This window comes from Anoplophora glabripennis, unplaced genomic scaffold (genome assembly GCF_000390285.2).
Source record: "Anoplophora glabripennis isolate ALB-LARVAE unplaced genomic scaffold, Agla_2.0 scaffold5, whole genome shotgun sequence".
Classification (NCBI taxonomy): domain Eukaryota; kingdom Metazoa; phylum Arthropoda; class Insecta; order Coleoptera; family Cerambycidae; genus Anoplophora; species Anoplophora glabripennis.
This window is the reverse complement of record NW_019416525.1, coordinates 779,968-806,505: the sequence shown is the minus strand read 5'-3', so window position 1 is coordinate 806,505 and position 26,538 is coordinate 779,968. Positions and strand designations below refer to the sequence as shown.

At 33.0% G+C, this 26,538-nt stretch overlaps 5 protein-coding genes and 1 non-coding gene across 6 annotated transcripts; 1 reads left to right on the top strand and 5 right to left on the bottom strand.

Annotated features, from left to right (window-relative positions):
* Window positions 1-2,593: 2,593 nt before the first annotated feature.
* LOC108907419 lies at window positions 2,594-4,453 on the bottom strand. The gene is made up of 4 exons (XM_018711087.2): window positions 4,358-4,453; window positions 4,031-4,174; window positions 3,226-3,384; window positions 2,594-2,813 (listed from the first exon to the last, which is right to left on the bottom strand). Exons 1-4 carry the CDS (start codon window positions 4,427-4,429, stop codon window positions 2,652-2,654), a joined length of 537 nt encoding a protein of 178 aa, XP_018566603.1. The 5' UTR covers window positions 4,430-4,453; the 3' UTR covers window positions 2,594-2,651.
* Window positions 4,454-6,268: 1,815 nt separating this feature from the next.
* On the bottom strand, window positions 6,269-8,249 carry LOC108907418. The gene is made up of 4 exons (XM_018711086.1): window positions 8,139-8,249; window positions 7,776-7,928; window positions 6,763-6,927; window positions 6,269-6,464 (listed from the first exon to the last, which is right to left on the bottom strand). The coding sequence occupies exons 1-4, from the start codon at window positions 8,208-8,210 to the stop codon at window positions 6,309-6,311; spliced, it is 546 nt and encodes a 181-aa protein (XP_018566602.1). The 5' UTR covers window positions 8,211-8,249; the 3' UTR covers window positions 6,269-6,308.
* A 2,188-nt stretch (window positions 8,250-10,437) lies between these two features.
* Window positions 10,438-11,846, bottom strand: LOC108907416. The gene is made up of 4 exons (XM_018711083.1): window positions 11,748-11,846; window positions 11,414-11,587; window positions 10,891-11,055; window positions 10,438-10,673 (listed from the first exon to the last, which is right to left on the bottom strand). The coding sequence occupies exons 1-4, from the start codon at window positions 11,817-11,819 to the stop codon at window positions 10,518-10,520; spliced, it is 567 nt and encodes a 188-aa protein (XP_018566599.1). The 5' UTR covers window positions 11,820-11,846; the 3' UTR covers window positions 10,438-10,517.
* Window positions 11,847-13,565: 1,719 nt separating this feature from the next.
* On the bottom strand, window positions 13,566-14,501 carry LOC108907421. Its single transcript, XM_018711089.1, has 4 exons — window positions 14,432-14,501; window positions 14,192-14,344; window positions 13,938-14,102; window positions 13,566-13,759 (listed from the first exon to the last, which is right to left on the bottom strand). Exons 1-4 carry the CDS (start codon window positions 14,489-14,491, stop codon window positions 13,604-13,606), a joined length of 534 nt encoding a protein of 177 aa, XP_018566605.1. The 5' UTR covers window positions 14,492-14,501; the 3' UTR covers window positions 13,566-13,603.
* Window positions 14,502-16,179: 1,678 nt separating this feature from the next.
* Window positions 16,180-17,312, bottom strand: LOC108907420. Its single transcript, XM_018711088.1, has 4 exons — window positions 17,144-17,312; window positions 16,838-16,993; window positions 16,525-16,683; window positions 16,180-16,405 (listed from the first exon to the last, which is right to left on the bottom strand). The coding sequence occupies exons 1-4, from the start codon at window positions 17,186-17,188 to the stop codon at window positions 16,250-16,252; spliced, it is 516 nt and encodes a 171-aa protein (XP_018566604.1). The 5' UTR covers window positions 17,189-17,312; the 3' UTR covers window positions 16,180-16,249.
* Window positions 17,313-22,227: 4,915 nt separating this feature from the next.
* Trnae-uuc lies at window positions 22,228-22,299 on the top strand. The gene has a single exon. It is a non-coding gene; the product is annotated as a tRNA-Glu (tRNA).
* Window positions 22,300-26,538: the final 4,239 nt, after the last annotated feature.

Here is a 26,538-nt window from a genome sequence, read left to right as displayed (position 1 = left end):
ACAAAGTATGTTCTATTAAGCCATGTTAAAATTGCACTATTACTGACATTCAAATTATTCTTTAAACTTCAGACAAGTTATGAACAACCTGAAATCAATAGACCAATCATTAACTTTAAATGGTTTCATTGGCTACTTCAGTGATATCGACCATAAAGTACAAAAATTAGTTTTGCGTTTCATGAACGATTTTTATCATGTATGGCATTAGTTACTTTTATACATTTTTAATAACTTAATGACTTGTATTTTGGAAACACGCACAATGTTAATTTAGTATATTTATCGCGTGTTTTTTATGCGACCCATCTAAAATTTTACCCTTAGTTAATATATTTTTGTTTGTTGGATTTAATTTCGGCTTTGTTCACCTTCTTTTTATATCTATATGATTACTGGTATCAGTACATTCTTTAAAACAGTGGCAAAGATAAACAATTGCATTTTAGGATTATATTCATTGGTGTTGAAAATCTGAAGTTGTCAGTGAGGTGTCTGAAAGGTAGGTACAGGGTGTCCAAAAGAAAATATGCCATAATTCCTTGAATAAAACAAATTGTAAATTTTCTAAAATTATTATCAGTCAGTATTGTAGGACAATTTACTTGTAATCATTTTAGGAACAATTGCTGGGATTTTTATGACGTCATCTTCTGTGTTAATTAATATAAGATTAGATCATTATTTTGCTGTTTTGTATCACTGACTTCAAACTATTCTTAAAAATAATATTTAGGTATATGTGTATCTATTTTGTGTTTATTGTCAAGAAAAAATATTTACATTATTTTATAAGCTATAATGGAATCGCAATTGCCATGCTGAAAAGTAGGTAGGTACTTATTCATTTAATTATCTAATGATTTTGTTTAGTAGATATTAAACGAATAGTATTATTTTTACTGGTAATTTAATTTTTGTATATGTTAAATTTTATGGATATGCAATTTTTCGTTTTGTTCATGCTAGTACAATTATCACGGTCCGTACGATGTTTGTTGAGATAGAATCCCAGAAAGAATTCTTGGAAATATGGTATACAGGGTGATTCAAAGTTTAATCAAAAAATTTTTGAAATAAATGTGTCATGAAAAATGGAGATATCGTAAAAAAAATTATAAAATCCTTATAGTTTCTGAGAAAAAAATTATTGAAGTTGTAATATTTTAAACCCTTACATCACTGGGCTACTCTAGCCTCTAGAGTCATTCGCATTGTGCGCTCTCTTTTCACGTGGCCCTAAGCGTTTCCGAATACTGAAATCCGATTTTAGTTTAGTATTAACATTTTTGCGATAGTGTTTACATTAGTTTTTCAAGTATCAAAAATGGCTAAAATTTAAAATAATCTTTAAGCCCACACTGTATGTTAAATTTTATCTCAATTTCAAATGAATGGAAATATTATATGTAATACAGAAACATTGTAGTATCAAAAAAATATATATATTTAAAAAATATCACGATGTAAAATTTAAAAAAATTGTAAAAGTACAAAGATTCTGTAAATATACAAGACCGTACTGTACTAAAAAAAAAATATATGTATATATGTACAAGTTTTTCTTGAAATTACTAATAAAATTATAAAAAAATAATTTCAGTGTAGATGCAGTGCTTAAGTAGCGCAATTTAGCCACTTACCCAATGATTTAATTGGACATTTATGCGCTTGTTATCGCTTTTTGATATACGGCAAATAAAAAAGTAGTAAAAGCGCCGATTACACCCATTAATTTTACACGTTTTCACTCTCTAATACAAGCAATAGCCCCCTCCAAGGCGTTTAACGATCGTAAACCACCGCACCGGTACGTCCTAACCTAATTCTGCACGCGACACCTACCTTCGCCGATCTGACGCCCATCGACGACCATGCGGAGCACCACGCACACCAGATCCACGCTAACCTCACACGTTAGCCCACTCACTAGCCCGACAGAGGTCCATTTCCTCGCGAAATCGCGATTTTTCACTGCGGAATGCGCCACGAGACACCGTAAACAAAGCAAATGGCGGTCGACGTCGCGACGCGAGGCGATCGATACGCCGACGTAGCGTGCAATCGTCCAGTTGAAGGTTGCGGGTCGAGGTGGCGGACGTGAAGGGGTTGCCTGCAGGGGTGCGGTTGTGCGGCTGGAAGGGACACATGCGTAGAGGCGCCAGCATCGGTGTCGTCGGTTTTCGTGATTTTTCAGATGCCGCCGCCAGTTGTTCACCTCTCGGTGGTTCCTTTTTGTTTTGTTTTTCGTGGGGGGGCGGGTATCGAGCTTTGATTGTTTCATTCTGAATTATGCATTCATCATAGTTGCACGATACGTACTCAAGTTTTATATTCTATTTTTAAGATAATTCAAACAAATTCAATTTTTTTTTCTAAATAGTCTTATCAAATGCAGTAAAAAATTTTATGTGTAGGTACTGTCAAAATAAACTAAATATGAACTGGAAAAAATATGAATTTTGTTCTATCTTTTTAGGACACACTGTATATTAAAGATAATACGGATAAATATAATTGTTAATTCAGTACCAAATTAATGAATCAAATGTAAGTTAGTAGGTAGGTGTACTTTTCTCAATTAAAAAATTAACCAATGTTAAAATATTTCCATTTAAGTATTTATTCAGTATCATTTTACCCTTAACCCCTCACTTCTCTTTAACATCGCATTCAATAGTTAAACAGAAAATATCTTTATTTTCGTCGTCCCTCAGAAACAGGTTTCCTTTGTAAGATCCTTCCCCGAAAATGATTGTGTACGACGAAACGTCACTCTCTTTGAGTTGTAAATCTTTCATGACATATTCCCCCTAGAAGCAAACAAATAGTAAATGTACTTTTTATTAATTAATTAATTAATTAATTAATTAACCCTTGCGGCCAAATAGTCGACCAAGGTTGTTGTTGCATAACAAGAAATGTGATCCCAAAAGAAATACGGATAAGATATAAGCCTGAGTTCTCCCGTTTCGTTTCCAAAATCAGTGAGACTCGACCAAAATTTTGAAAAACAAATCAATAGTTACAAAGCCTACAGTCATTTGTTATTGCACGAACGGCTTCATAAAAAATATGAGTGAAACTTAAGTACATTACATTTTCTCCAGTTTAAGAGGTCATAAAAACAGCCCTGATTTTTTTCTTTTATAGCAAGGAGCAAAAAAATAAGAAATATATTAATTTCTGTCTGTTTCCTTTTTTGAAGAATCTTCCCGTACTTACTGCGGCAAGATTACAGCCATCCGGCAGAGCTGGTTGCGTTGCTGACTTAACGACAGCCCAAAGCTGTGATACCTTGAGAACAAGCTCGCACCATGGGTCATCATAATCTTGGTGTACTACCCAGTTACCATTCTTCAAATAATATGTTTTCAGAATCGCCTAAAATACGTACTTTTATGATCGCACATTAAGGAAAAGTCCTGTTTTGGTTTAAAAATAAAAAACCCTCAAAATGCTATAAACGTATTATTTTTATATTTTTTATAAAACTACATCTCAAAACGAACAAAATGAAAAAACAGTTTATGATATCTTTAGTTTTTGCCAAATTACAATTTTATTTGCCTGGTGTACTTCCCAAAGTAACCCTCACATGATCCAAATAATTCTAAGAATAATAATAGATGATTGATGTGACCCATATTTTGATCGGTAATTTTTTCCGATTTCAACATCTGAGGTTAGAAAACGACCCTACGATCTATGTTTATATAAAAAATTTTATTTAAAATAATTCTGTCACGATTAAAACCTTTGTCAGATCCATGAGACAGGAGAGGGTCGAAATTTCGCCCGACAAAACTTCTTTCGAAAATGATTTTGTATCTGAGAATGTAGTTTGATGTACGCATGGAAAAAATATGGCGTTGTTAAAGGGTTGGGAATCCAAAATAAATAACACCCTGTATTTTAGTCTTACATACTCGGGAAACATATTTCACTCAAATAAACAAAGACGTGTACCGATTAAGAAGTGTTTAGCTAAAACGGTTGTCAGTAATATAAAAAGGAACAGTTTACTTACTTTATAATTTTCATCTAAGTCATAGTTTATATTTAATCTCATGTTAAAGGATTTTTCGCCCTTATCATTAGTAATCAGTTGGACATCTCCATCGATCGGATCTTCCACTGGACATTTCTCAACACTTTTAATATCAAATATTTTCTAAAACAGCAAAAAGTTTTATTTAGCCTTCGTCATCCCCCAGCAAAATAACATTATCTAACAACTTACATACATGAAGAAAAAAAATAATTGACTGTTGCTTATAAAGTAAATAAATAAAAATAAATTTCTTTTTCAATATGAAAAGTGTTCTCTTTAATAAAATGTATAAACTTTACTCACAACACCGTAAACCGCCCAATGAATGTGACATGTCAGAAAAACAAACAGAAAATACAGCAAAACCTTCGCCATATTGCAAAGATTAGTTTATTCTGAAAATACACGACCAAAACTTATATATAAAGCGAACTTCGTTGTATTTTTTTTATATTCATATTTCATATCACGCAAACCATTATTGTTCATCAGTTTTTCTGAATATCATTATTAACATTTCCTAGACACGATATTTTTTAATAAATAGTGTACTAGTGTTGTTAATGACAATTTAACTTCATTGGAAAATATTATAAAAAAATCTACAACTTTGTATTAATAGAACGTGAACAAGTAAACAAAAACATTGAAATTATAATAATCAATTTTTTTATCAATAATATATGGAAGAGATATTAACAGTGTTAAAATAAAATGTATTATTTTAAAACAGCATATTCTCTTAGGTAAGGTTTTGATATTGCTTAATACATGGTCTTTTACAAAAGCTCAATCAAGAAGTACAAGCGCTGGAAACAAATACTTTGGTGTGAGTGAAACTATTTTAAATTATTAGAGTTAAACGATTAAAAAAGTCTGTTTTGAAAAAATACCTTTATTGATTCCCAAAGATAATGGAAAATAATGGAATTGAATATCACTCCAATTTTTGTAATCTTTATTTCAAATATTACATGACAATCATCTCTTTTACATTTGCAATTAAGTAGGCGATTGTTGTTTCATTATCCCCATCTGCCAATTTTATATAATTCAATTAATTTTGCTTCTAAAAAATCGTACTGTAACTTTTTTTTAAGGTGGTTTTATATTTGATAAGTAGTATAAATTTTAGCTCAAAATATTTATTAGTTTTTGTTAAAAGCTATTTATTATGTAAAAAAGGCTCTTGGCAAATTCAAATTTCTTCATCTTCGAGACGTCATAGAGACTTGTTCGAGGGGTTATTTTACTCGTGAAGAGTTGTACTACAACGGACAATATAGGAAAAGTTGATTATTGAAGTGTAAATTGTTTAATAAACATTAAGTTGAAAATCAAGCCTTTTTAATATTAAAATTTAAGTGGTAAATATTTTTCAGATAAAATTTTCACATCAATTATTTAATTGCTGCAGTTTTTATGCAAATTTTGAGCCATCACTCGTTGCTCTACGATGCTCTGGAGCTGATTTTTTTTTTTTTTTTCAAAAAATCTCTGTTAATATTAAGGACTCAAATTTTCAGGTAGTCTAAAGTAAGAGTTCAACTGTCATATCTGACATTTAAACAACAATAAATATTTAAGTTAAGCTATTGAAAAAAGCGGCAGCGCGTTTTTGTGCATTGTGATCAATAAATCTTAATATTAACTGGTCTCAAACTATTCTTCCGAAAATTTTTGATTAATAATATACCCTCTTTTAATTTGTTCTCAAAACAGTACTTTTAAAAAATGGTGTTTCCGTTTATTACGGTCATGTCATATTTGGATAGAGAATTTTCTTCAGGATTGCACAGATATAATACAAAGCTTGACAGTAAAGCAGCATTAATGTAAGATGCAAGAACTTAGACAAATTGATTGATGTTTAGCTACCAAGTCTGACATTATCCTTACGACATACTCTGACGGTCGTATTTTCCGTATCATGTCAATATCATCGTAAAAAACAACCACAACTTTCGTATTTATGTACCACTTTTTTATTTTCTATAAATGCAAATGCTTTATTAAAATTTAATGGCAGATTCTACATCTCAAATTAATAAAATTCCTGCAAACATTTATGATGAATTTTTTAATTATAAATTATTAAAATTTATAATTATTAAAAATGTTTTTTTATATTCATCATGTCTAGGTTTACCGCGGCTTTCTTTACAAAATAAAAACGGGTGTAAAGGAATAGGACTGAATAGTGATACGAATATACTAATTTCAGAGTTCATATATTTCAACAACACAACATAATTCAAGTTTTTCTAGTTTCCACTTCGATCACTTGGCATATCAGTTCAGAACCCATTTCGTTCAAAATTCGTCCAGTCACCTTGTAGGTCCCCAATATTCCAACAGGTATATCGTAATCAGTTTGGCTTACATTGAAGGAAGTCAGCTTGTAAGTGTCCTAAAAAAAATTGAATGTATTTTGTTCCACAGTGCTGTTTTTCACGTTTATATCATTCATAAATAGTATACAATTTCTAGAGAAATATCGGCATGTACATGATGTTTCCAAATTGTTGTGCCAAATTAGATGGGATTAGTTGATCGCATTTATTGAATTCCCGTTGAACTCTAGTTTGATAAACAAATATTAGGTCTTACAATTGAAAAATTTTATTTTATCGAGGAATGTTGAGTTTTACCTTTAATTTATGTGACGTTTGAACCCTTTATCTCAATATAAATATAGCTTAACTTACTGCTGGTGCATGACAAACGTCTGGTATCTCTGGTACTATTCCCTTTCTGAATTTTTCCCAAGCTCTGGAAACGTACTGATTTATAATTTGACAGATAGATCCCTCTGTATCGTAGAAGTGCTCCTCCCAATCCCCGTTGTTCCATTTGTCGATATTTAATATGAACTGCAAAGAAGATTCAGTCACATCACTTACGAAAAGAATCGGTTTGAGGAATTTTAATGAAGTAGTTTTATTCTCACAATCAGAGCAATCAAAACGCTTGTATCGAAAAGTTTTACTACTGATAAAACTCCTCAAACTAAGGAAAATATTATGTGATTAGTTTCAGACATATGTATGTATAATGTTGAAGTTACTGTTTGAAATATTGAAAACGCCAAAGATAAACAAATTAAAAAAAACGCAAGTAATTTAAAAATGTTTGCCCATCTTTCTTAGTATCATATTTTTTGCTTATTTATTAAGATCAGAACTTTCAAATTGTACTTTAAAATTGCCCAAATTTCAAATGGTTTAAACTTTTCAAAAGAAGTCAATACATTTTTGATACAAGAAATTTAGGTATGCAAAAGATATCTAACAAACCAGTTTACTTATATTGTCAAAGTGCTAAAATAGCAAAGGATTATAATTTAATATCTACGCAATGTGATGAAAACCACTGTACCCTAAATAATTTGTTATCTGCTATTTTGTACGCTATATATTCGTATTTATTTAGAATTCTTTTTTTTAAATTTTGTACGTTTACACTTTTTGTCCTGTAACTGAAATATTTGTTGTGTTGTGCAGTAAAAGCTTTACTGTTATTAAAGAATAAGAAATGCAAATTTTCACATCACCTTATTCATGAGAAGTTATTTTTATTATGGTGAATTGGAAAATAATTTTGAATGGTACCAAAAGAAACAGGGCGTCGTAATTAATTAATTAATCATTAGTAAGACAAAAAATAGTGATTACCCGAAATATGATTTTCCTTAAAATGAAGTTTCGTTATAAACACTTACCGTCCATTTTTCGGACAAATCGTCTTCCAAAGTCACATCTACATCCAAGACTTTTACACCATCGTCATTTATATTACGGACGTCTATAAAATAATCGTAGTCGGGATCCGATCCTTCGCAAGCGTAAGATCTGAGAGGAAGGATTACGATATCCTGTAACAATGAAATATGTTTCAGTAAACACTTAAATATAGCTTTTAATTTTCTCTCACACACAATAAGCGTTTGTTAAATAAAGTGTTATGGAAAAATAATAAAGCGTATTTCAGTTTGTTTTCTTCAACTTGACAAGAAAATCATACACAAGTGGAAATATTACATAATCAGTAACTACTACTCTTACAAATATTGTAATATACCCACATCCCCAAACGCTCCAGTAAAACCACGTAAATACAGCAGCACAATCACTTGGTACCATTTTGTTGGTGCCATATTCGTTTTATTTATCAAACGTGTGATGCGATTATCTTTTTATATCTACTGTCATCTATTCCCTACAAAAAAACTGTATCATGACGGAAATCATTCATTATATTAGTTTTGTGTTCAATTTTTTTACTTAGAGCTTAAAATAAGGCATAAGGAAATGTAATTTTTTTCAGAAAATTATTTCCCACGCTTGCCTACTGCGTGTCCGTGTGCAATAAAAAAGTTTCTAATTAAATTACCTTTTTGCTAATCATAACATAAAAAATCAACAAGGACAAATAAACATTTTTATAATTCATTCATGCAGAATATATTTTTACCATTATCACAAGTACAAACAAAAATTAAAGCGTTTCCTCGGTTTATCATTACCACACTTGCACAAACTTGTGTGAAACTATATTTTGTCATATTTTTCATGATAGCAGTATCGTTATATAACTTTGAAATCGTAAAGAAAAGTAGATCTGTCGACCAACAAAAAATCTCATAATTTTTCAGCTCACTCTCCAAAAAGTGGCGAAAATAACAACGTCCTATAGTAAGATCATAGTCGATGCAAAGTAATAAATCATTGTCTCTCAAAGGATCCAGTGCAATACGGTTTTAAAGGGTTTAGAAATTGAATTATTTTTTTATGCATTATGAAGGGATTAAGGGGTCAGTTAAAAAATTCCTTTATTCTCGTAAAATGTTTATTTTAAATGTAATTTGTTATAAATCCAATTTGTCTTTTAAATTCCTCATATATACTACATTTTACCTCTGTACACGCCACTCTTATATACTTGTTTTTTGAAGGCGATCTCTGATTTACGGCCCAGCTCGCCAGGTTAGTATTTGACGTATAACCGACCAGTTCGTACACTCGATGCACCTGGGCGACTACAGCTACTACCAGATCACAATGCGTATGATGCGGCATTTCAGATTTTGCATTAAAATTCATTTTAAATTTGAAATGGTTTATCTAACGCGTCCTAAAAGTGATGACACGATTTTCCTTTGATAAAAGACCGACAATTGTTTGCTCAACTTTGCGAATACGATCCTACTATAGAGCCTTCAAATTCACACTCCTAAATGACCGTAGGTTCGGTATTAACTCACATCAGCTTCAGTCTTTCAACGCCTCAGCGACGACCGTAATCCCCGAGGATGCAGTTTCTTCGGTTCCAAAATTTGGAGCCGTCTAGCGGAATCGAACCTGCCAGTGTGCGAATACCAACCCAGGTTTCCCGCAGTTTATTAACCAGAGCGCGGATGCCTGGCCAGAGCATGTACTCGACACGAATCTCAAGAATTCCTAGCAACCACCGCATTGCGTATATTGTATTATTATTTAAGTAAATCAATCTATTTAAAAAAGCATTTTGAGCCATAATTCTCCTAGAAATTACCAAACCGAGCGCAACGCCCACATACACAGCTTTCACGCAGCTCTTACGCTGCAATTCATATAAAACCTCTAAAGCTTAACGTACCGGCACTCTAAGGAGGCCGTACACTATCAAATTCAAGCGCTTTTAGCTAGTGCAAAGACAGTGGTTTTCAGAGACTAGGGAAGTAGACCCGCCAGTGATATACAGGGTTAAGTTGAAAACCCGTTACACAAAACATTTAAATAATACAAAGTTTTATTGAAATAAAGTGCAAATGTCCAAAGTGCGGCTTAGGTCAAACCACGACAATTGCAGCGTGGAACATCAACCACAAGCAACACTGAAAGAATGGTGGTTTCTTCCTGATCTAGTAATGGTCTATCATGCTAAGGGTAGAACTCTATCGCAAGCTTGTAAAACCGAGCAAAATCCACATCATGGCGCCCACTGTGGGGCTATGACAGAGGATAGACAACCATTCAACCTAAATCTGCGACACTACCTCTTCTACTGCTTGTTCTTACAAAATATATTGATGTCTCGCAAAAAAATGAGCTCCCTTGAGTTAGTTTTGGTAGTGAAATCCAATTTCACAATGCGACAATTTAATATAAATGTTACTAAACAGTTTATATAATGTTGTTCAATTTAGTTATATTGCTGGCGAAGTTTAATTTTAATCATTTCGATGAAGCCTTAAGTAATAAAGTCGAAAATTGGGTCAGGATTTTGTTGTCATTTCTCGCGTGTCCTGTTCCATATCAGCCAAGATAAGAAAAGGAAAAGGATAAGTAGTGAAAAACAAATAAAATTTCATCAGATCTTAAAATATTTACTTATAACGGTAATTGAAAATTGAAAGGTGGATTGAAATAATAACTTTTACACTGCTGGGGAGTTGTCTTTATTTTTAATAACATTCGGGAAATCATGGTTTTCTTACTTCTGCTTCAAATACTTGACACAGCACTTCCTCGCCTGTTCCGTTAAATAGTTTTAAAATCACCCTATATTTTCCCACTATATTTATGGGTATGTTTATATCGGTGCGATTTACTTTAAAATCAGTAAGTTTATAGTGCCCCTAAAAATAAGTCAATGGAAAATTTAAATTTGATATACCCACAACTTCCAAATTAAACATAGATATTTTGGAGGAATATCTTGTGGGGTATGAGTTGGACTTTTAGACATTTATAAAATTTTAATCGACATATGCCAAATTTGTAGCAGTGCAATTATTTGAACGTAAATTGATATCTACTTTACGTTTCAATTTTTTTCGCTGTAAATTCACTTACCAATTCCGCAAAACATTTATCTGTAATGGTTGGCATCATTTCCTTTTTAAAATTTTCCCAAATAGTTTCGGAATACTTAACTGCTATTTCACAGGCTAAACCATCCATTATAAAAAAATTTTCATCCCAGCCGCCATTATTCCATTTGTCGATTACTACTTTTACCTAGAAATTATTGTAAGCAGAATTGTCCGGACTGATATTTTTTGGAAATTTTTTATGATACCACTACAAACGTGATAGAATCTGCGTTAATATAAACATTCATTTTTCAGTGCAAGTACCACTAGTGTAGGGTTATTTTTTATATTTCGAAAATAGTATATTGTGCACCTTGTAGTAAAAGCCATTCTAAGCCGGAAAATAACTTTCCCGAGCGATTTCAGAAAAAAAATTGACTGTCAGAAGTCTCTAAGGTTGACATTTTCCTTACTGACAAAAAAGTATCTTGGCAACAAAAGTATTCACTTTTAATCCTACTATAACAATATACTATTTTTATTGCAGTCTTGAATTTCTTTACCGTCCATTTTTCCGTGAACTGTGCATCCTGTAAGTCTATTTCCATATTGAAAACCTTATCCCCGTTGTCGTTTATGTTACGTAGTTCGGCGTAGAAGTCCTCAGACGGTTCGGTATTTTCGCACAAATAAGTTATCTGGGGGATGATGTATGTATCAGCTGGAGAGTAAGATTCCTTAAATAAGAACAAACCACTTAATTTTTACATTCTTGTATTTATTTCCTCGGCTTAAATAATAACTTAAATTTTACAAAATGCACCGAAAAAGTGAAAAAGAAACAAACAGGATATATTTTTTAAGTGTTTTTTTGTTTATTAACATAACAATACTCACAACTCCAAAACCAGCATAAGCTCTTCCCATGAAGAGAAAGAGCATTACAAAACGTAAACCTGACAGAGGCATTGCAGGTGTATGTTGTTTCAATAATTAGTAACACTTCCTTTATATGTGATACTTCTAGGTTTCAATATGTAAAGGGTGCTGCCGGATATCGGATGCAATAATTAAATGAGATTATTGGCACGATTACAGTTTTTTCCTGATGTAACACAGCATTGTTAGGTATCAACTTCACAGTTCCTTTTTTTTTAATTTAATTATATACACGGTAGAGTCAGTTAGGCTCTCTAAATTCAATTACGTTGTTGTATGTCCTAAAGAACGTTTCTTTCTACTCACCGATTTACTTTCTGAAGATAAATAACCATTTATGTAGCATATTATGTTTTCTTGAAAGAAAATTGTAGGTCACAGAATGGCGTAAGTGGGAAATAACATGATAGACGGACCCACCACTTACGCTTTCTGTATACACATCTCCTTGTGAGTAACGACACTAAAGCAGCTGGATCATTCTAACGACATAATAATGAGGACCATCAATAAGTCCCAAACCGACCTATGTCTGGTTGGTTAAACTTACGAACGATCCTAACTGTTGTACTTTGTACTAGGTGTTGTAAGTTTGAAACGAAATATTGTTTATTATTGAGAAATATTTATACAAGTATAATAAAACCCAAACTTTTGTTAGCACTAGCAACAATTGGACGAATATAATTGTTGAATGAGAATCGAGTTATATTAGATACTGACCAGTAGATTTTCGTGTCATGTCCATACAGTAGATATGTACTTGATGTAAAGGGAAGAAAATAAAGGGTATCACAAATGTAACGCCAGTTTTGAATTGTGCGCCATTTTTATTCCGCAGAGTTGACAACATTGTGCAGAGTCACATTTTGTAGTAAACACATTGCGGTTAGACAAAATGGAGCACTATAAGACGTATGAGCGGGTGAAGATTGTGAAAATTCATTACAAGTACGGAGAGTGTGTAGCTGAGACTGTGCAAATTACGTGGAATTTTCGGTCCCAAATGAAACAACTGTGAATATATTAGTTACCAAATTTGAACAATAAGAAAACAGACCAGTCTCCCATGGCCGTTCAACCGAGTATATTGATACGGTGAGTGATAGTGTGGCAAAAATTGCCGTAACCTCAGTGTACCGTCGGTCACTGGTATCAAACATTTCGAAAAGCACAATGCAGCGGATTTTAACAAAAGATCTGCATCTGCATCCATTCAAAATTTTAGAAGATACGAAAGGGCTTTCTTTTCTTATTGTTATGGCTTAAATTAAAGGTAATATTGGCTTGGATATTATTCTTAAAATTTAAATAAAAAGTTCTAGTATCTATTTTGATTCTGGCTCCCAATTTAAATTTGTTTCTTCACTCAGTACAGCTTTTTTATTTGAACCAATAAACAATTTTATCCCTAATACCAAGAAGGGTATTTACTGGAAAAGGGATTGGTTTTGGAGAGAAAGTCTTCGTTCTGATTAAATTAATTAATAAAAACTATATTGTTACACTTATAATCCACTGACATAAAAAAAAATGTTGCTGTCATATTACAAATTTAATTAAAATTGTTAGTTTTAGAACGACTGCACCATATAGTTTTTTTAAACAAAGTTTAGTTAGTAATGATAAAAATAGAAAATTTGGTTATTAATTTTTAATTGCGTAATGACGCATCAAGTGTTTGTCTTTACATTTATAGTTTTATTTTCATATCTATATGTTTTAATATTGTCAGATAGGATTGGTTGAAAAAATAATAGTACCTAATATGTTCATATTCCCTTTATTTTTAACAATTTAAAAACAATTAATTATTATTTCTTAGCGATCTCAACATCAACCATAACACAAGTTATTTCAGTGTCATATTCATCAGAAATGACAATCTTAGCTTGATATTTTCCTGTATTCGTTATAGGCAGATCGACATCCTCATTTGACATTTTAAAATTAGTAATCTTATAATGTCCCTAAAAATATAAAAAAATATATATTTTATTACGTTGTCTTCAAACGCAGAAAAGTTATTGAGCATCGCACAATACAAAAAAATATGTATTAGCTTAAATTAATAAAATGGAAAATAATTATTTTCTCCTTCCCTAAGTTTGATCAACAAAAATTTAATCATGGGCTTCATGGACTTACTGGTTTTATTGAGCAAGTTCCTGGCATGGCTGGGGTAAAACCTGCTCTTGCTCTACTCCATGCTTTTCCAAATGACTTGGACAATGTCTCACAAACTCCGGGACGGCCATCGTTATTAGTTATTTTCCAAGCTCCATCTTCCCAGACGCTTATACGGACAGTAGCCTGGAAATTGTTACAAGTAAAAAAAATTTTACCTCATTGTTCGCTGAACTCTTGAGGACTTAAAAACACCCTGTATACTTTAAGCTCACCTGGTACAGATCGGTAAACTCTTCTTCCAACTCAAATTCTACATCCACCCCATCATCATGAAGATTTACATCCAATGGGACAACTGGTGTAAAGTTGTCACACTGATAAACCTTAAGCGGAATGAAAATTGCATCTTTCGGATCAGAAATTTCCTGGAAAGAGAAACAAACCTGGTAAAATGCAGACATTAAGCGGGTGCTAATTTTTCAAACAGAACTGATATTTCAAATACTACCCACATTCGCTGCCAATACTGCACTTCCACACGAGAAGAAAAAAAATAGCCCAACTCCCATCATTTTACGTCTGTTTAAATCGTGGAATGTGGACGTATTGGTTTATATATTGACCACATGACACGCTTGAATAGGAAAATTGTGTCGTGACGGAAATCAATAGTGATTAATATTTTATTGACATCTGTAAAAGTTATCAAATAAGGACGGTATTCGTTATTTTTTTATAAAAACTATGTCTTTCAACACCTTGTACCCGGATGTTAAAAAAATAAATCCATAGTTGAGTTTCCCATTATTTATTGTAAACAATTTTAAACTACTGAGACGTAAAACAGGTATAGAAGGAAAAACCTACAATCATGGGGTAAACGTAATGGCACTTTATTTATTAGTATTGTCAATTTTTTTAAACAATTTGGATTCAAAATGGGGGTTGTAGGTGATGGCAAGCAAATACACCTTTTCTTCAGAGGGCTGTATGGCTGGAAAGGTTTCTTAGTAAGGGATGATCTCGGAACAAAAAAACACACAAATTTTCTGAAATATATTAAAAGCTAGGTAGATCGAGGCGGATCTGTTTAGAGGTGGGTGTTAGAAGGGGCAAGCAAATTTTTTCTGGATTATCATCAATACAACTCACTTAGTAAAAGTGTAGATCCCTAGATCTGGGCGAGATCCGGAACATTTTCAAAAATGTTTAAAAAATTTTGAAAATATATTTTTTTACTTACATCTTGGAACCTATGCATTTTGGAAGAATATTGAAGAGGAAAAAAAGTTTTAGAATTGAATTTTGCACCATATACTGTAAGTTAAACGTGTTTAAATTTATTACCGATGTTACAAAATAGCAATAATGGATGAGAAAGGGGCAAAATAATCAAGTTTTTTTGAATAATTTTTTTAAAATATTTTAATTGCTCCGAGGGCATTCGAATTTTGGTAAAAGAAACTTTGGAGTATAATAAAACAACACACCAAATTAAAATCGGTTCGATAGTTTTCGCTAAATAATTTTTTGAAGAAAATTTTCGAATATTTAAAATGTTGCACAACCTCAAATAAAGCAACTAGATACTTGAAAATTTTTTCACATAGAAAAGAACGCTCAACCTTTCAAATTTTTAAAGTTAACTCTTTTTTTTATTTTTAAACAGTTAGATTACATTTATCAATTTGCTAGTTAGTTTTTTTCAAAAATTATAATTTTCAAATTTGTTGTGTTGTTTTATTATACTCCAAAGTTTTTTTACCAAAATTAGAATGCCATCGGAGCAATTAAAATATTATTAAAAAATTATCAAATAAACTTGATTATTTTGCATTTTTTTCATCAATTATTGCTATTTTGCAACATCGGTAATAAATTTAAACATTTTTAACTTACAGTATGTAAAATTCAATTCTAAAACTTTTTTCGTCTTCAATATTCTTCCAAAATGCATAGGTTCCAAGATATAAGTAAAAAACTCAGATAAAATAGGGTTTTTTAAATTTTTTAAACATTTTTAATAGGTATATTTAGTCAAAAATCATATATACGTTACATGTTTATAGAAATTGGTACATTTGCATCTTAAGGGGTGTTATTAAATTTATAATTGTGATGATGGGGTGGGGGCTGTAACATTTATTAAAAATATATTTGATTTTCATTTGTTTATTACCTACTGTGTTAATGTACCTAAAAGTCGGAACACTCTGTGTAAGTTAAGATCCAGAAATATAGACACTATGTCGGTGAAAGAATTTCATTTATTCAGGGATTGTTTATTACAAAAAGGAATAAGTACATTCTGAGTCAAAGGAGCAGTGCATTTAATTGCTACTTATAGTGTGCACTACTCTGCAGAGAATTAAGTCATCATCCTGCCACAACCCGAGTTCATGCTTCACCAAAGGAGGGACATTTTTAATATCACTTAGTACGGCATACTGACCACTGATGGGGAATTCTTCCAATTCATATTTGCCCTAAAATAAAACGAAACAATGGAAAATAAAAATTAATCAGTCTTATTCAAAAAATTGTCGAGCTTATACATACGAATCAGTAACCTCAGTCAAAAACCATCGAATATTTATAAACTTACAGCAGGAACAGGACAATCTTTAGGCCAATTGGGTTCAACGGAAACCCTGAACTTCCTGTATGGCAGCGATGTTAGAATGGAAGAGCAGAAGGATCTTATACCGTCGAATATAAAAACCCATTCTTCTTTTTGCTCGTCCCAAAAGTGGGATTCGTAATATTGCAAAATGTAGAAGGAAATATAAGAAATGTACCTTCGTTATACATTTACTTCGAAACATAGTTAAAAAATCATAACTTGATTTCAAATAACCCAAAATTGAATCTTATCCACATTTGCAGGAAACAAGATACTTTTCCACGCATATTCTTACCACGTATGCGTCATCATCTAGTTGTACAGGAATATTAAATGATCCAGAAAGTAACTGGTCCACTGATTCTTCGGAAGATATGTCCCAAATTAATTCGCCTACTTCCTCATCGGACGCGGAACAGTGCGTCACATTTACTACGTCTACTGTAAATCCCTGAAAGCATTGAAAACTATTAAGTACATTCAGAAAACCATAATATAGGAGTCTGCAGAGGTGTTGATGGTTTTGTCGGTTTAATTCCTGGTTAAAATGACTTCTAAGTCAAGTTAGTCTATATTAGTAGTCAAATAAATTTTTACTTACATTTACAGTACTCATACAAAAAAGTAACATTAAACTCCACTTCATTTCTGTTCAGTGAAAGTGCCTAATAAATTACTCCCTTGTGTCTGATGGATTTATAAATTGTATCGAGCCTTCAATTTTCTCTTAATTATACTCCGTGTTAAACATAATAATATGGTGATGTACTGGATTAGTCATTACATATGGGACGTACACAGAAATGCTTGTACGTGTGTGTGAATATATCACATAGAGATTCCTATAATTACCTTGTTTACAATTTCCTTTTATAAAAAATACAACTCTCTGAATCATAACAATATATTTTAAATTACAGAATTAATTTCGACAACCTTGAATAATATAGTTCGAAAATCACCCACGTTTCGAAAAGTATACTTTAAAAAGACACGGAACCATAGACAAACAACCGCAAACTCTTTTGAGAGGGACGCTTTTTCAAAGACCCAATTGTCCAATTCCGACGCGAACCTCGCTACAGGACCCTCTGCGAAGCCAGCATAGAAAGTGTTCGGACGTCAACCCACAAACCATGCAGTTCAATAACCAGTATCGGATCCTAGCCAGTACATGTTACATTATTGCATAATTTTTATGTTACATTTCATTTATTGTTAAATGAACAACAAATTGCAATAAATCGTACAAATTTAAAAAAATCGATAGTTTCCCCAAAAAATTTCAAAGCTCATGTTGCATACACCACCCAAGTGAAGATCCTAAGAGATACAAGCTAATGTAATTCAATGTATTTGATGGTGTTTTTCTGCTTCTTCATTCATTTGCCACTATCGCAGTCACGCCTGCTCATCTCATCATTACCCGATCAAGCTGGCTGCTGGCTGGTATTTACACACATTCATTTGTCCTGTGTCCCGTCAGCGTACCTCAACGTATGAATCATGTGCAGATCGCTCGCTAATATGATTACATGTGTCAGTCATGTCAAGCGTCGACAAGCCGAGCCAAATTACGTTGCGGTTTGCACGCGCCTAACAACGGAATGCCCCATGTGTTACCGACCAGGAAATTAACCATTCGTTTATAACCCGACTAATTTCTGGAGAGGAAAATAGGATGCAATTAGCGCGTGAGGGTGTAGACTCGCAGAATCATCATTACCGATTATTTTCAGACGGAAATAAAAATAAATATGAATAATGTAGAATATAGTTACAGTGGTATGTCTCCTGAATTTGTTTTCGAGAAACACTGCACAGATCAATATTATGGGCAGTGTATTGACGTGTTGTTGGGACGAGCGTTCGCTGGAGAGTCCTCGTGGTGTGGAGTCGTTTGTAGGTATCTGGTCCTTGGCACCAATCTGCCGTGGTTCTTTTCTGGAACCCTGTTGCGTCCCGCGCTTGTTTTTTGTCCTTGCAACTGTTAGACCGGTCCGGGTAACGTCAGACTGGCGCTATTGACGTAATACTTAAAAATAGGTCACTTGAATGAATTGGAAGACAAAGAAAACTCCATAATTTGATTTTAATATCGGAACTGTTTCAGGAATCGGTAATGTAACGCTAGATATGAAGAAAATAATATGTGTATAGGGGATATAAACTTTTAAAGAGTAACAAATGTTCGGACACGACCGCTGCGCGCAGGGGTGATCAGATCGGAGTGATTTTGGTATCGTTGTGGAAGATTCCGGTCTATTTTTCTCTTGTACTTTTTTAATCATTCCTTCTCAATAATAGATACTAGTCCATCTTTCTCCAATAATCTGTTATTTCCCTTACGCTCTTCTAAGTTCGATTTTAACATCTTGAAAAGGAAATTTTGAAATATTTCCTGACTGAATGTGTACATTCATCTTTCAACGAATTGGACTAATTTTCAGACCCAAGCTACTGATATTTTATTGCTTTTACTGCTATATGGCATGAGGATGTGATTTACAATAACAGAATTATCTGCTAACAACTACATCACAGTGGCCTGGTAGATCTTGGTTGCCGTGCACTGATTTCGACGTTGCGGATGTAACAATGCTCTGCCATATGTTACTTACTAATTAGTGACAATTACTGCGACTCTAATCGAATATTCTCATTTTGGGCGCAACATATGTAGCGAGAAATTTAATTACAATTAAGTCTGAGCAGGCTGGCGTCTTTGTTACATAATAAACTGACGTTTAATAAGTGATACGCCTGGATTGACTGGGAACGTGATAATCCACATCATCTAGCGTTGAGATATGGTCCAGATAATCATTGATGATGAATCGAAGAGAGTAATTAAATCCGACAGAAATGGTTAAAAACCACGACCTTACAAAATCGTGTCTAAAATATTATATACTTCAGATCACGTTCATAAAACGCACTCGATTTAATTATTGAAATGAGTATAATGAATTCTCGTCCAACCCAGCCGTGCGCTTGCCTGCGAATACCACTCGCTAAAAACTTCATTTTCCATGCGGCGACAATACAGAACGATAGTGTAGCGAATTTCCTGGTAACCGTGTCAAATTTCTCTCGCTTGAACGGACGGTACAATATGATGTCTGACATAACGCTCGCAACACATCGTCCTTTGTTCCTCAACTTCATTAAAACCTCTGCCGCTACTGCTAGTTATCGTCCATCGCATTGTCTGTGTATATTGAAAACTAGATCCAACGCCGCGGCATTAGCCTATTCAATGGAATATCTTTCATTGTTCGACGGAACACCGTCGCAAACCGAAACGTAGCTGTGTAAATGACGCTTGGAGCAGGAAACAGTGCTGCAGGAAGTGGGTGGGTGGGGGTAGCTCGTCCCCACGGCGATTATTTGGTTTAATTCGATCTTCTGGTAAGAGAACCGTACGGTAGAGACTGTTAGCGCGCCACTGGAATGGAAAGACGCCATAAAAAATCGTTATATCACAAAAATATTCTTTACCATACGACTCAAACGTATAGGAGATAAAATTGTTTAGTGTTCTGATATAAACTAAACTATTAAAAATAAAACAAAACAAAATGTGGTAACTGTGCTGTAATAAATAAAATAGGATCTGAATGAAAAAACATACAGGATCAGCTAATTTGTTTTGTATGTGGGTTTTTACTTATATCTTGGAACCTATGCATTTTGGAAGAATATTAAAAATGTTTAAATTTAATACCGATGCTGCAAAATAGCAATAATTGATGAAAAAAAGGCAAAATAAAACAAGTTTTTTGGATAATTTTTTTAAAATATTTTAATTGATCCGAGGGCATTGGAATTTTGGTAAAAAAAAACGTTAGAGTATAATAAAACAACACACCAAATTTTATTAAAATCGGTTAGTTTTCGAAAAATAATTTTTTGAAAAAAATTTTGAAAAAAATTTTCAAATTTTCAAAATGTTGCACAGCCTCAAATAAAGCATATAGATACTTGAAAATTTTTTTTACATCGAAAGGACCTCTCAACTTTTCGAATGGTTTTTGAAAAATTGAAATTGGTTTATTAGAACGGCCACAGTAAATTTTTAAAGTTAACACTATTTTTTTATTTTTAAACAATTAGATTACATTTATCAATTTGCAATTTAGTTTTTTTCAAAAATTATAATGTAATATTTTGAAAATTGAAAAAATTTTTTAAAAAATTATGTTCAAAAAATTATTTTGCGAAAATCGTTCGAACCGATTTTATTGAAATTTGGTGTGTTGTTTTAAATGTTACTCTAACGTTTTTTTTACCAAAATTAGAATGCCCTCGGAGCAATTAAAATATTTTTAATAAATTATCCAAAAGTCTTGATTATTTTTACCTTTTTTTCATCGATTATTGCTATTTTGCAACATCGGTAATAAATTTAAACATTTTTAACTTTGCTGTGCAAAATTCAATTCAAAAACTATTTTTCCTCTTCAATATTCTTCCAAAATGCATAGGTTTCAAGATATAACTAAAAAACTCAGATAAAATAGGTATTTTTTTATATTTTTAAACCTTTTTGCAATTTTGAAAATATTCCGGACCTTGCTCAAATCTAGGGATCTACACTTTTATTATGTGAGCAGGAGAGAAGGTAATTCAGAAAAAATTTGCTTGCCCCCTCTTAGATCAGCCCTGGTTCTCTATGTCCGTGTCATCGTTCAGAAGTATTTAAATTTGAAAACTTAAATAATCTACTTCCTATTGTGTGCCTGTTAATCTTTCGTATACAGTGTGTCCTGTTTTTCAGGAACACCTCTGGAAATGTGAGGAGGCTGTGGATTTTCCGCAAGCCAATTTTTTTTACAAATAGTACCCTGATGGGAGGTCATATTCTACTAATCATTTTATTGATGTGACAAAAACCTGGCCTACTACGATTTTTTAAAAGGGTCGTTTTCCAGAAAGTAGTATTAAGCATTTTTTATCAAAAAGATAATAAATATTACCAGGCTATCAAAATACCCATATACCAAATTTGAACGACAAATGTCTATGAAGTGTTTTTTATGTGGTGCCAAATTTCGAAAAATCATACAACTAAAAATTGTAATAAGCAGATCAAAGATTCCCATGAAAGTGAAAACAAGTACCAATCAGACAAAGAAAAAATACAGGCAGTGTAAATTTAAAACTTTTAATTTAATTAATTATTATTAATTAATTATAAAAATAATAATTTACAAAAATGTAAAGAATTATAGATACTAAAAAACTTGTTAAACAAAAAAATTGCTAAATTAAGTTTTAATTTTCTCCACCAAACCTTCCAGTCGAATACATTTTCCAATCCTCTTTTTCTTTTGTAAACCCCCAAAAGTAAAAGTCCATAGTTCGAGAAAATTAAAATTTAATTTAGATTGTTTTCCAGTTTTGGTAATTTTAAATTTTATAATTCACCTACATTTTTTGTACGTTAATTATTATTTTTATTATGGCCGCAATTAAAAGTGATAAATTTATAATGTCTGTATTTTTCCTTTGTCCTGTTAGTACTTCTTTCCACTTACATGGCAATCTTTGACCTGCTTATTATAATTTTCAGTCCACAGCCTTCTCACATTTTCAGACGTGAAAAACGGGACACACTATGATTTTAATGTTCATTTATAGCTAAGGTGTTTTTTAAATCTTGGTTCCGTTCTCTTAGCGTAGTCCGGTATGGTCTAGTGGCTAGGATACCTGGCTTTCACCCAGGAGGCTCGGGTTCGATTCCCGGTACCGGAACACTTTTTTAAATTTGTTGCTGCCGAATTTTGGTTAGATCATAACAATATTATTTATATAAAAATCGGGTATAAATGTGTTTAGATAAAGAAAACGTATATGTATTTATTTAAATGCATTAACATCTATTGTTTTAAGGTAAAATCGTTTTCCTTGAAACACAAATAGTCACCATTATTCGACAACAGATTTGATGAATCACACTTGCCTTATTTCTTGGTGAAGCTACTTCATGGATTACTTAATAAAAAAAAAAACAGTTACAAAGAAGACATGTTTTTCAGCCCATTTGGAGGGCCGGTTCCTCTCTCGACAACTTTGCTTGCCCCCCATCAGAGGACCCATCAGAATTTTACGGTCGACTATGACCCGAACCAAAGCCAGATCATTCCCTTTTTCCCAAGGATGTATCTGCCATTGGGACTCGAAAAAAACCTCTCGCGCTAAGGATGTAATAAATAGCGGGAATTGTTAGTTTGAACAACGCACATGGGCCCCACATATATCTGTCATGTGAGCCATTTAAAAATAAATTAATAGTTATTATAATAACCTTATGGACGTTAAATTCGGACCTATTACTCCGTCAATTAACCAACAAAGCTGTCAGCGGGCCGTGTTTCCAGAAACCCACATAAATCCACTTGGAATTCGCCCCCCTCGCGCGTTATTAGTGGCATCTTAAATCTCTTTTCAAGTAAATACGTAAACCAATTCATCAAGCGGGAAATAAAACAGTCTCCGCACAAGTAAATGTTTATACGAGCGAGTGTAATGGGGTAGAGAGTGTTTTAAATTTTACGAAAACCTAATTTTATAGACTGCCAGTCTAACATAGAGGGCGTCTGAGAATTATGAGCAAAAATTTGATTGAACAAAGTCGGAAAAATGAATGAAAATCGTTTTATTTCTTTTTGATTTATTGATAAGGGAGAGTTGAACAAAACATGAATGAAACTTCTTTATTAGAAGACAACAAATTAAAAATTTTCCTGCTTCAGTAATTCTGTAAAAGAGTTATCATGTGTTCTGAAAGATATATATTTTTGAGGTTATGTAACCTCAAAATATTTTACTAATGGTTTCCGGACACCGTGTATATAAAAAAAATTGGGATATGCTTATGTGACATGAGAAATGATGTCTATATCGTAAAAAAAATTTTTGTATAATCCTTATAATTTCCGATAAAAAAATTATTGAAGTTGTAGTACTTTCAAGCATTACATCGCTGTACAACTGTAGTCTCTAGCGTCATTCACAATACGCGTGGAGAGCCATGTGCCTTCTGCGACTCCGATTACTGAAATCCGATTTTACAATCGTCGTTGCGACACTGTTTACAATAGTTTTTTAGTAGTTAGTGTCAAAAATGGCTTGCGTGTGTAGCAACTCGGAGTTGATGGATATCGTTTTAATTTTTTCAAGTTTTTGTCCGTTTTTATCACACTTTACCGTCATGCCGGTCGCATTGTGCCGTATTGCAATTTTAAATAACTTGAAGTTATTATACCATAATGCGGTGCTTCTCCATTACCAAAGCTCTCTTTCTTCCTCTTAATGAAAGCGAAACACTCCCGCCATGCAAATTGAGAAAGTAGGAAAGTTAATTTTGTATAAATTAGAATTTACACCGACAAAAACAAGTCAAGATCCTTGGATGAAAGGGGCTCATCCAATTCCCGGCATAATTGGAAATAAAAACACATTTACTCTGATCTGGATTAATGGGATAAAAAGCATTGCGGTAACTTTCAAATTTCCCCAGAAGTTGCTGTTTCCTTAAATTTACACGGAAATGAAAATTCTGTATGTGTTATTATGTCTTCCTTATCAACAACAAACTTCAAATAAGGCAAAGTAATAGGTATTGTAAAGTTTTTATAGTAAATATTGGTAAAATAACAATTCACTTTAATCTAGTCATATCCAACACTTGCGACACTGTTGCATCCAGATGTAATTTTATCTAAAAGTTTTTAATAATTTATTTCTCGCTATTTTCTAGATATTGTTGATGTGATTCAATGCTGTTGGGGCCTCTAGCCTCTATTTATGACCCACAACATTAACAGTTAGGGATCTTGTCTGTGAAGTTGGATATATTTTGCATACCTGGATGTCCGATCAAAGGTTTTAAAAAAAACGTACTTAGCTACGATTTTACAAGAAGTACCTTGTCATAATTTGAAGTAAACAGAGCCAGTTATCCGAATATTGTACATTTTTTTATAGAAGAGGAGTGAATTTTATTAATTCGAATTTAAATAACTTACTGTGGCTAGAGCGGTATTACTTAAAGCATGTTAACTGTACCGTAACGAGGCTGCAGAATAGTGGGTTATTCTTGCAATTTCCTTAAATTTCCTTCGTGGCTTTCCCAGTTACAAAAGGCATCCCAACTGGCCGACTTTGGGTGTCCATTCAAATTAATACTATCCCAGTGCATCATTTAATTAAAGAGGTAACATTTGTCATGCGACTCCGGTCCCTGCCTTTTGGAAAAGAGTTACCCCGCAAATGGTAATTACAGCAGGGATCGAACGGTCAGCGGGGAGAGAAAGGCTAAAAGTCCTCTCCACCTAATGCAAATATCTCGTAAACTTTTGTGCCCGAGATTTAAATTGTAAATTGCCCTTTTCGCCTTTTATTGGAAGGAGCACGGTGACGGCATTTGGCTTCCTGCGGATTAACAGTACAGCAACGAAACAACCTCTCGAAGGCCTTTCTGTGCCTCACCCCATCTATGGCCGACTTTACATGTCGATCCCGGAAGAGGGTGTTTTTAGATGATACATTTCGTGCATATGTTTACAAAATGCTTCATTTATAAGTACAGCTATTCATATTTATCCGATTCTTCTTTTAATGTCTTGTTCATGTACCATCTGCTGTCAAATAGGCGTAAGAATTTTTTTAACAGTGTTTTTAGTAAAAATCTTCTTTCTAATATTTAAAAATCAATTCACTACATAAAATGTATTATGACCTTTACTAAAATGTGTCCATGAACCATGGTCAACAAGCAACACAATCCGCTAAGTACCACGTACATCTAGCTGGTCAGCGGAACTGATGTTAAGAGTAATGTTACAACAGGAAAGAGCTTTCGTCCACTCAGAATCCGTGCATAACAGTTTACAAAACATATGTTACTTTCCGCCGAATTCGATATGTACTCTAATGGACCAATGTGTCGCCTCCCACATGTATTTATTTACATTAAACACGAATTATGATTCACACCAACTGTCCATTTTCAATGCGGGGCGTCGAGTTTCGTCAGCTTTATGAACTGCTTTTTGTCAAATATGGAAACATGAGATACGTCTATATTGTTTTAGACAAATAAAAATAAGTCCTCTTCATTCTCTGGATATACAGTGTGATCCAATAAAAAGAGACCAACCCCACCATAATAATTTAGCATGTTATACGCCATTTTAAAACTTATTTGCGTTAACAATATAAAGATCTAAAGATTGCCAAGTTTTTAAGATACATATTTATTTTATTAAATTTGAAAATGGATGTTCAAATTCGAGGAATCTAGTTGGGTAGAGAAAAGAAAGCAAAAAAGACTTTTTAAATATTGCCATAGGAAAAAAATTAAATGGATATAGGTTAGAATACCTGGCAGGCTATTCAGTGAATCCTACTCCCCTTAGAACGAATCATTTAATTCTAAACACAAACACTTACTTACAAAATTAATTATTGCAACCGTTCAAACAGTCAATGGAACGTGTAGAGCAGAACAGCGTCAGCCATTACTGTGTATGCATAGTATAAGGCGCGGATATGCATCATGTGATGAAGCTTCACTAAATTACATGTTTTCAACTGACCACCCCTCACGCACTATTACGGTGTTAGTCATAGAGCAAACTTTATTCAGCCGTCTTGAGGGTGTTGGCACGTGCAGAAAAGTAATAAGACTCGACAGGCTTTCCCTAGAGCTACTTGCTAAGAAGGACACGCTGTGTTCTATCTGGACCGAGATTTTATCGGATGAATTTTATGAGATGAGTTCTGATAACATAATTCTCATGCGAGATATGTACTGGGTGTCCAAATAAGAAAGCAGTGCATTAAGATAAAAATTTCAATTTTGACTAAGGTGGACAAAAACTATTTTCACTCTAATTCACCGCTAGATGGCCTTTAAAAAACTAACAAGTGTATTGTTTAAAGATTAATACCACTTTACAAAATCTAATTTCGTTTTTAAACCACACG

What these genes read in the sequence shown, in the direction of transcription:
- LOC108907421 (XM_018711089.1), bottom strand. Translation starts at nt 14,491, where the DNA reads ATGATGGGAGTTGGGCTATTTTTTTTCTTCTCGTGTGGAAGTGCAGTA. An exon ending in GTGCAGTATTGGCAGCGAAT is followed by an intron (nt 14,345 to 14,431) that starts GTGGGTAGTATT and finishes TTCTCTTTCCAG; the next exon opens with GAAATTTCTGATCCGAAAGA. An exon ending in AGTTTACCGATCTGTACCAG is followed by an intron (nt 14,103 to 14,191) that starts GTGAGCTTAAAG and finishes AACAATTTCCAG; the next exon opens with GCTACTGTCCGTATAAGCGT.
- LOC108907419 (XM_018711087.2), bottom strand. Translation starts at nt 4,429, where the DNA reads ATGGCGAAGGTTTTGCTGTATTTTCTGTTTGTTTTTCTGACATGTCAC. An exon ending in ACTTAGATGAAAATTATAAA is followed by an intron (nt 3,385 to 4,030) that starts GTAAGTAAACTG and finishes TACGTATTTTAG; the next exon opens with GCGATTCTGAAAACATATTA. An exon ending in ATGGCTGTAATCTTGCCGCA is followed by an intron (nt 2,814 to 3,225) that starts GTAAGTACGGGA and finishes GTTTGCTTCTAG; the next exon opens with GGGGAATATGTCATGAAAGA.
- LOC108907420 (XM_018711088.1), bottom strand. Translation starts at nt 17,188, where the DNA reads ATGAAGTGGAGTTTAATGTTACTTTTTTGTATGAGTACTGTAAAT. An exon ending in TAGATGATGACGCATACGTG is followed by an intron (nt 16,684 to 16,837) that starts GTAAGAATATGC and finishes TACATTTTGCAA; the next exon opens with TATTACGAATCCCACTTTTG. An exon ending in AAGATTGTCCTGTTCCTGCT is followed by an intron (nt 16,406 to 16,524) that starts GTAAGTTTATAA and finishes GTTTTATTTTAG; the next exon opens with GGCAAATATGAATTGGAAGA.
- LOC108907416 (XM_018711083.1), bottom strand. Translation starts at nt 11,819, where the DNA reads ATGCCTCTGTCAGGTTTACGTTTTGTAATGCTCTTTCTCTTCATGGGA. An exon ending in CTTATGCTGGTTTTGGAGTT is followed by an intron (nt 11,588 to 11,747) that starts GTGAGTATTGTT and finishes TTCTTATTTAAG; the next exon opens with GAATCTTACTCTCCAGCTGA. An exon ending in ATAAATGTTTTGCGGAATTG is followed by an intron (nt 10,674 to 10,890) that starts GTAAGTGAATTT and finishes ACTTATTTTTAG; the next exon opens with GGGCACTATAAACTTACTGA.
- LOC108907418 (XM_018711086.1), bottom strand. Translation starts at nt 8,210, where the DNA reads ATGGCACCAACAAAATGGTACCAAGTGATTGTGCTGCTGTATTTACGT. An exon ending in TTACTGGAGCGTTTGGGGAT is followed by an intron (nt 7,929 to 8,138) that starts GTGGGTATATTA and finishes TCATTGTTACAG; the next exon opens with GATATCGTAATCCTTCCTCT. An exon ending in ACGTTTGTCATGCACCAGCA is followed by an intron (nt 6,465 to 6,762) that starts GTAAGTTAAGCT and finishes AATTTTTTTTAG; the next exon opens with GACACTTACAAGCTGACTTC.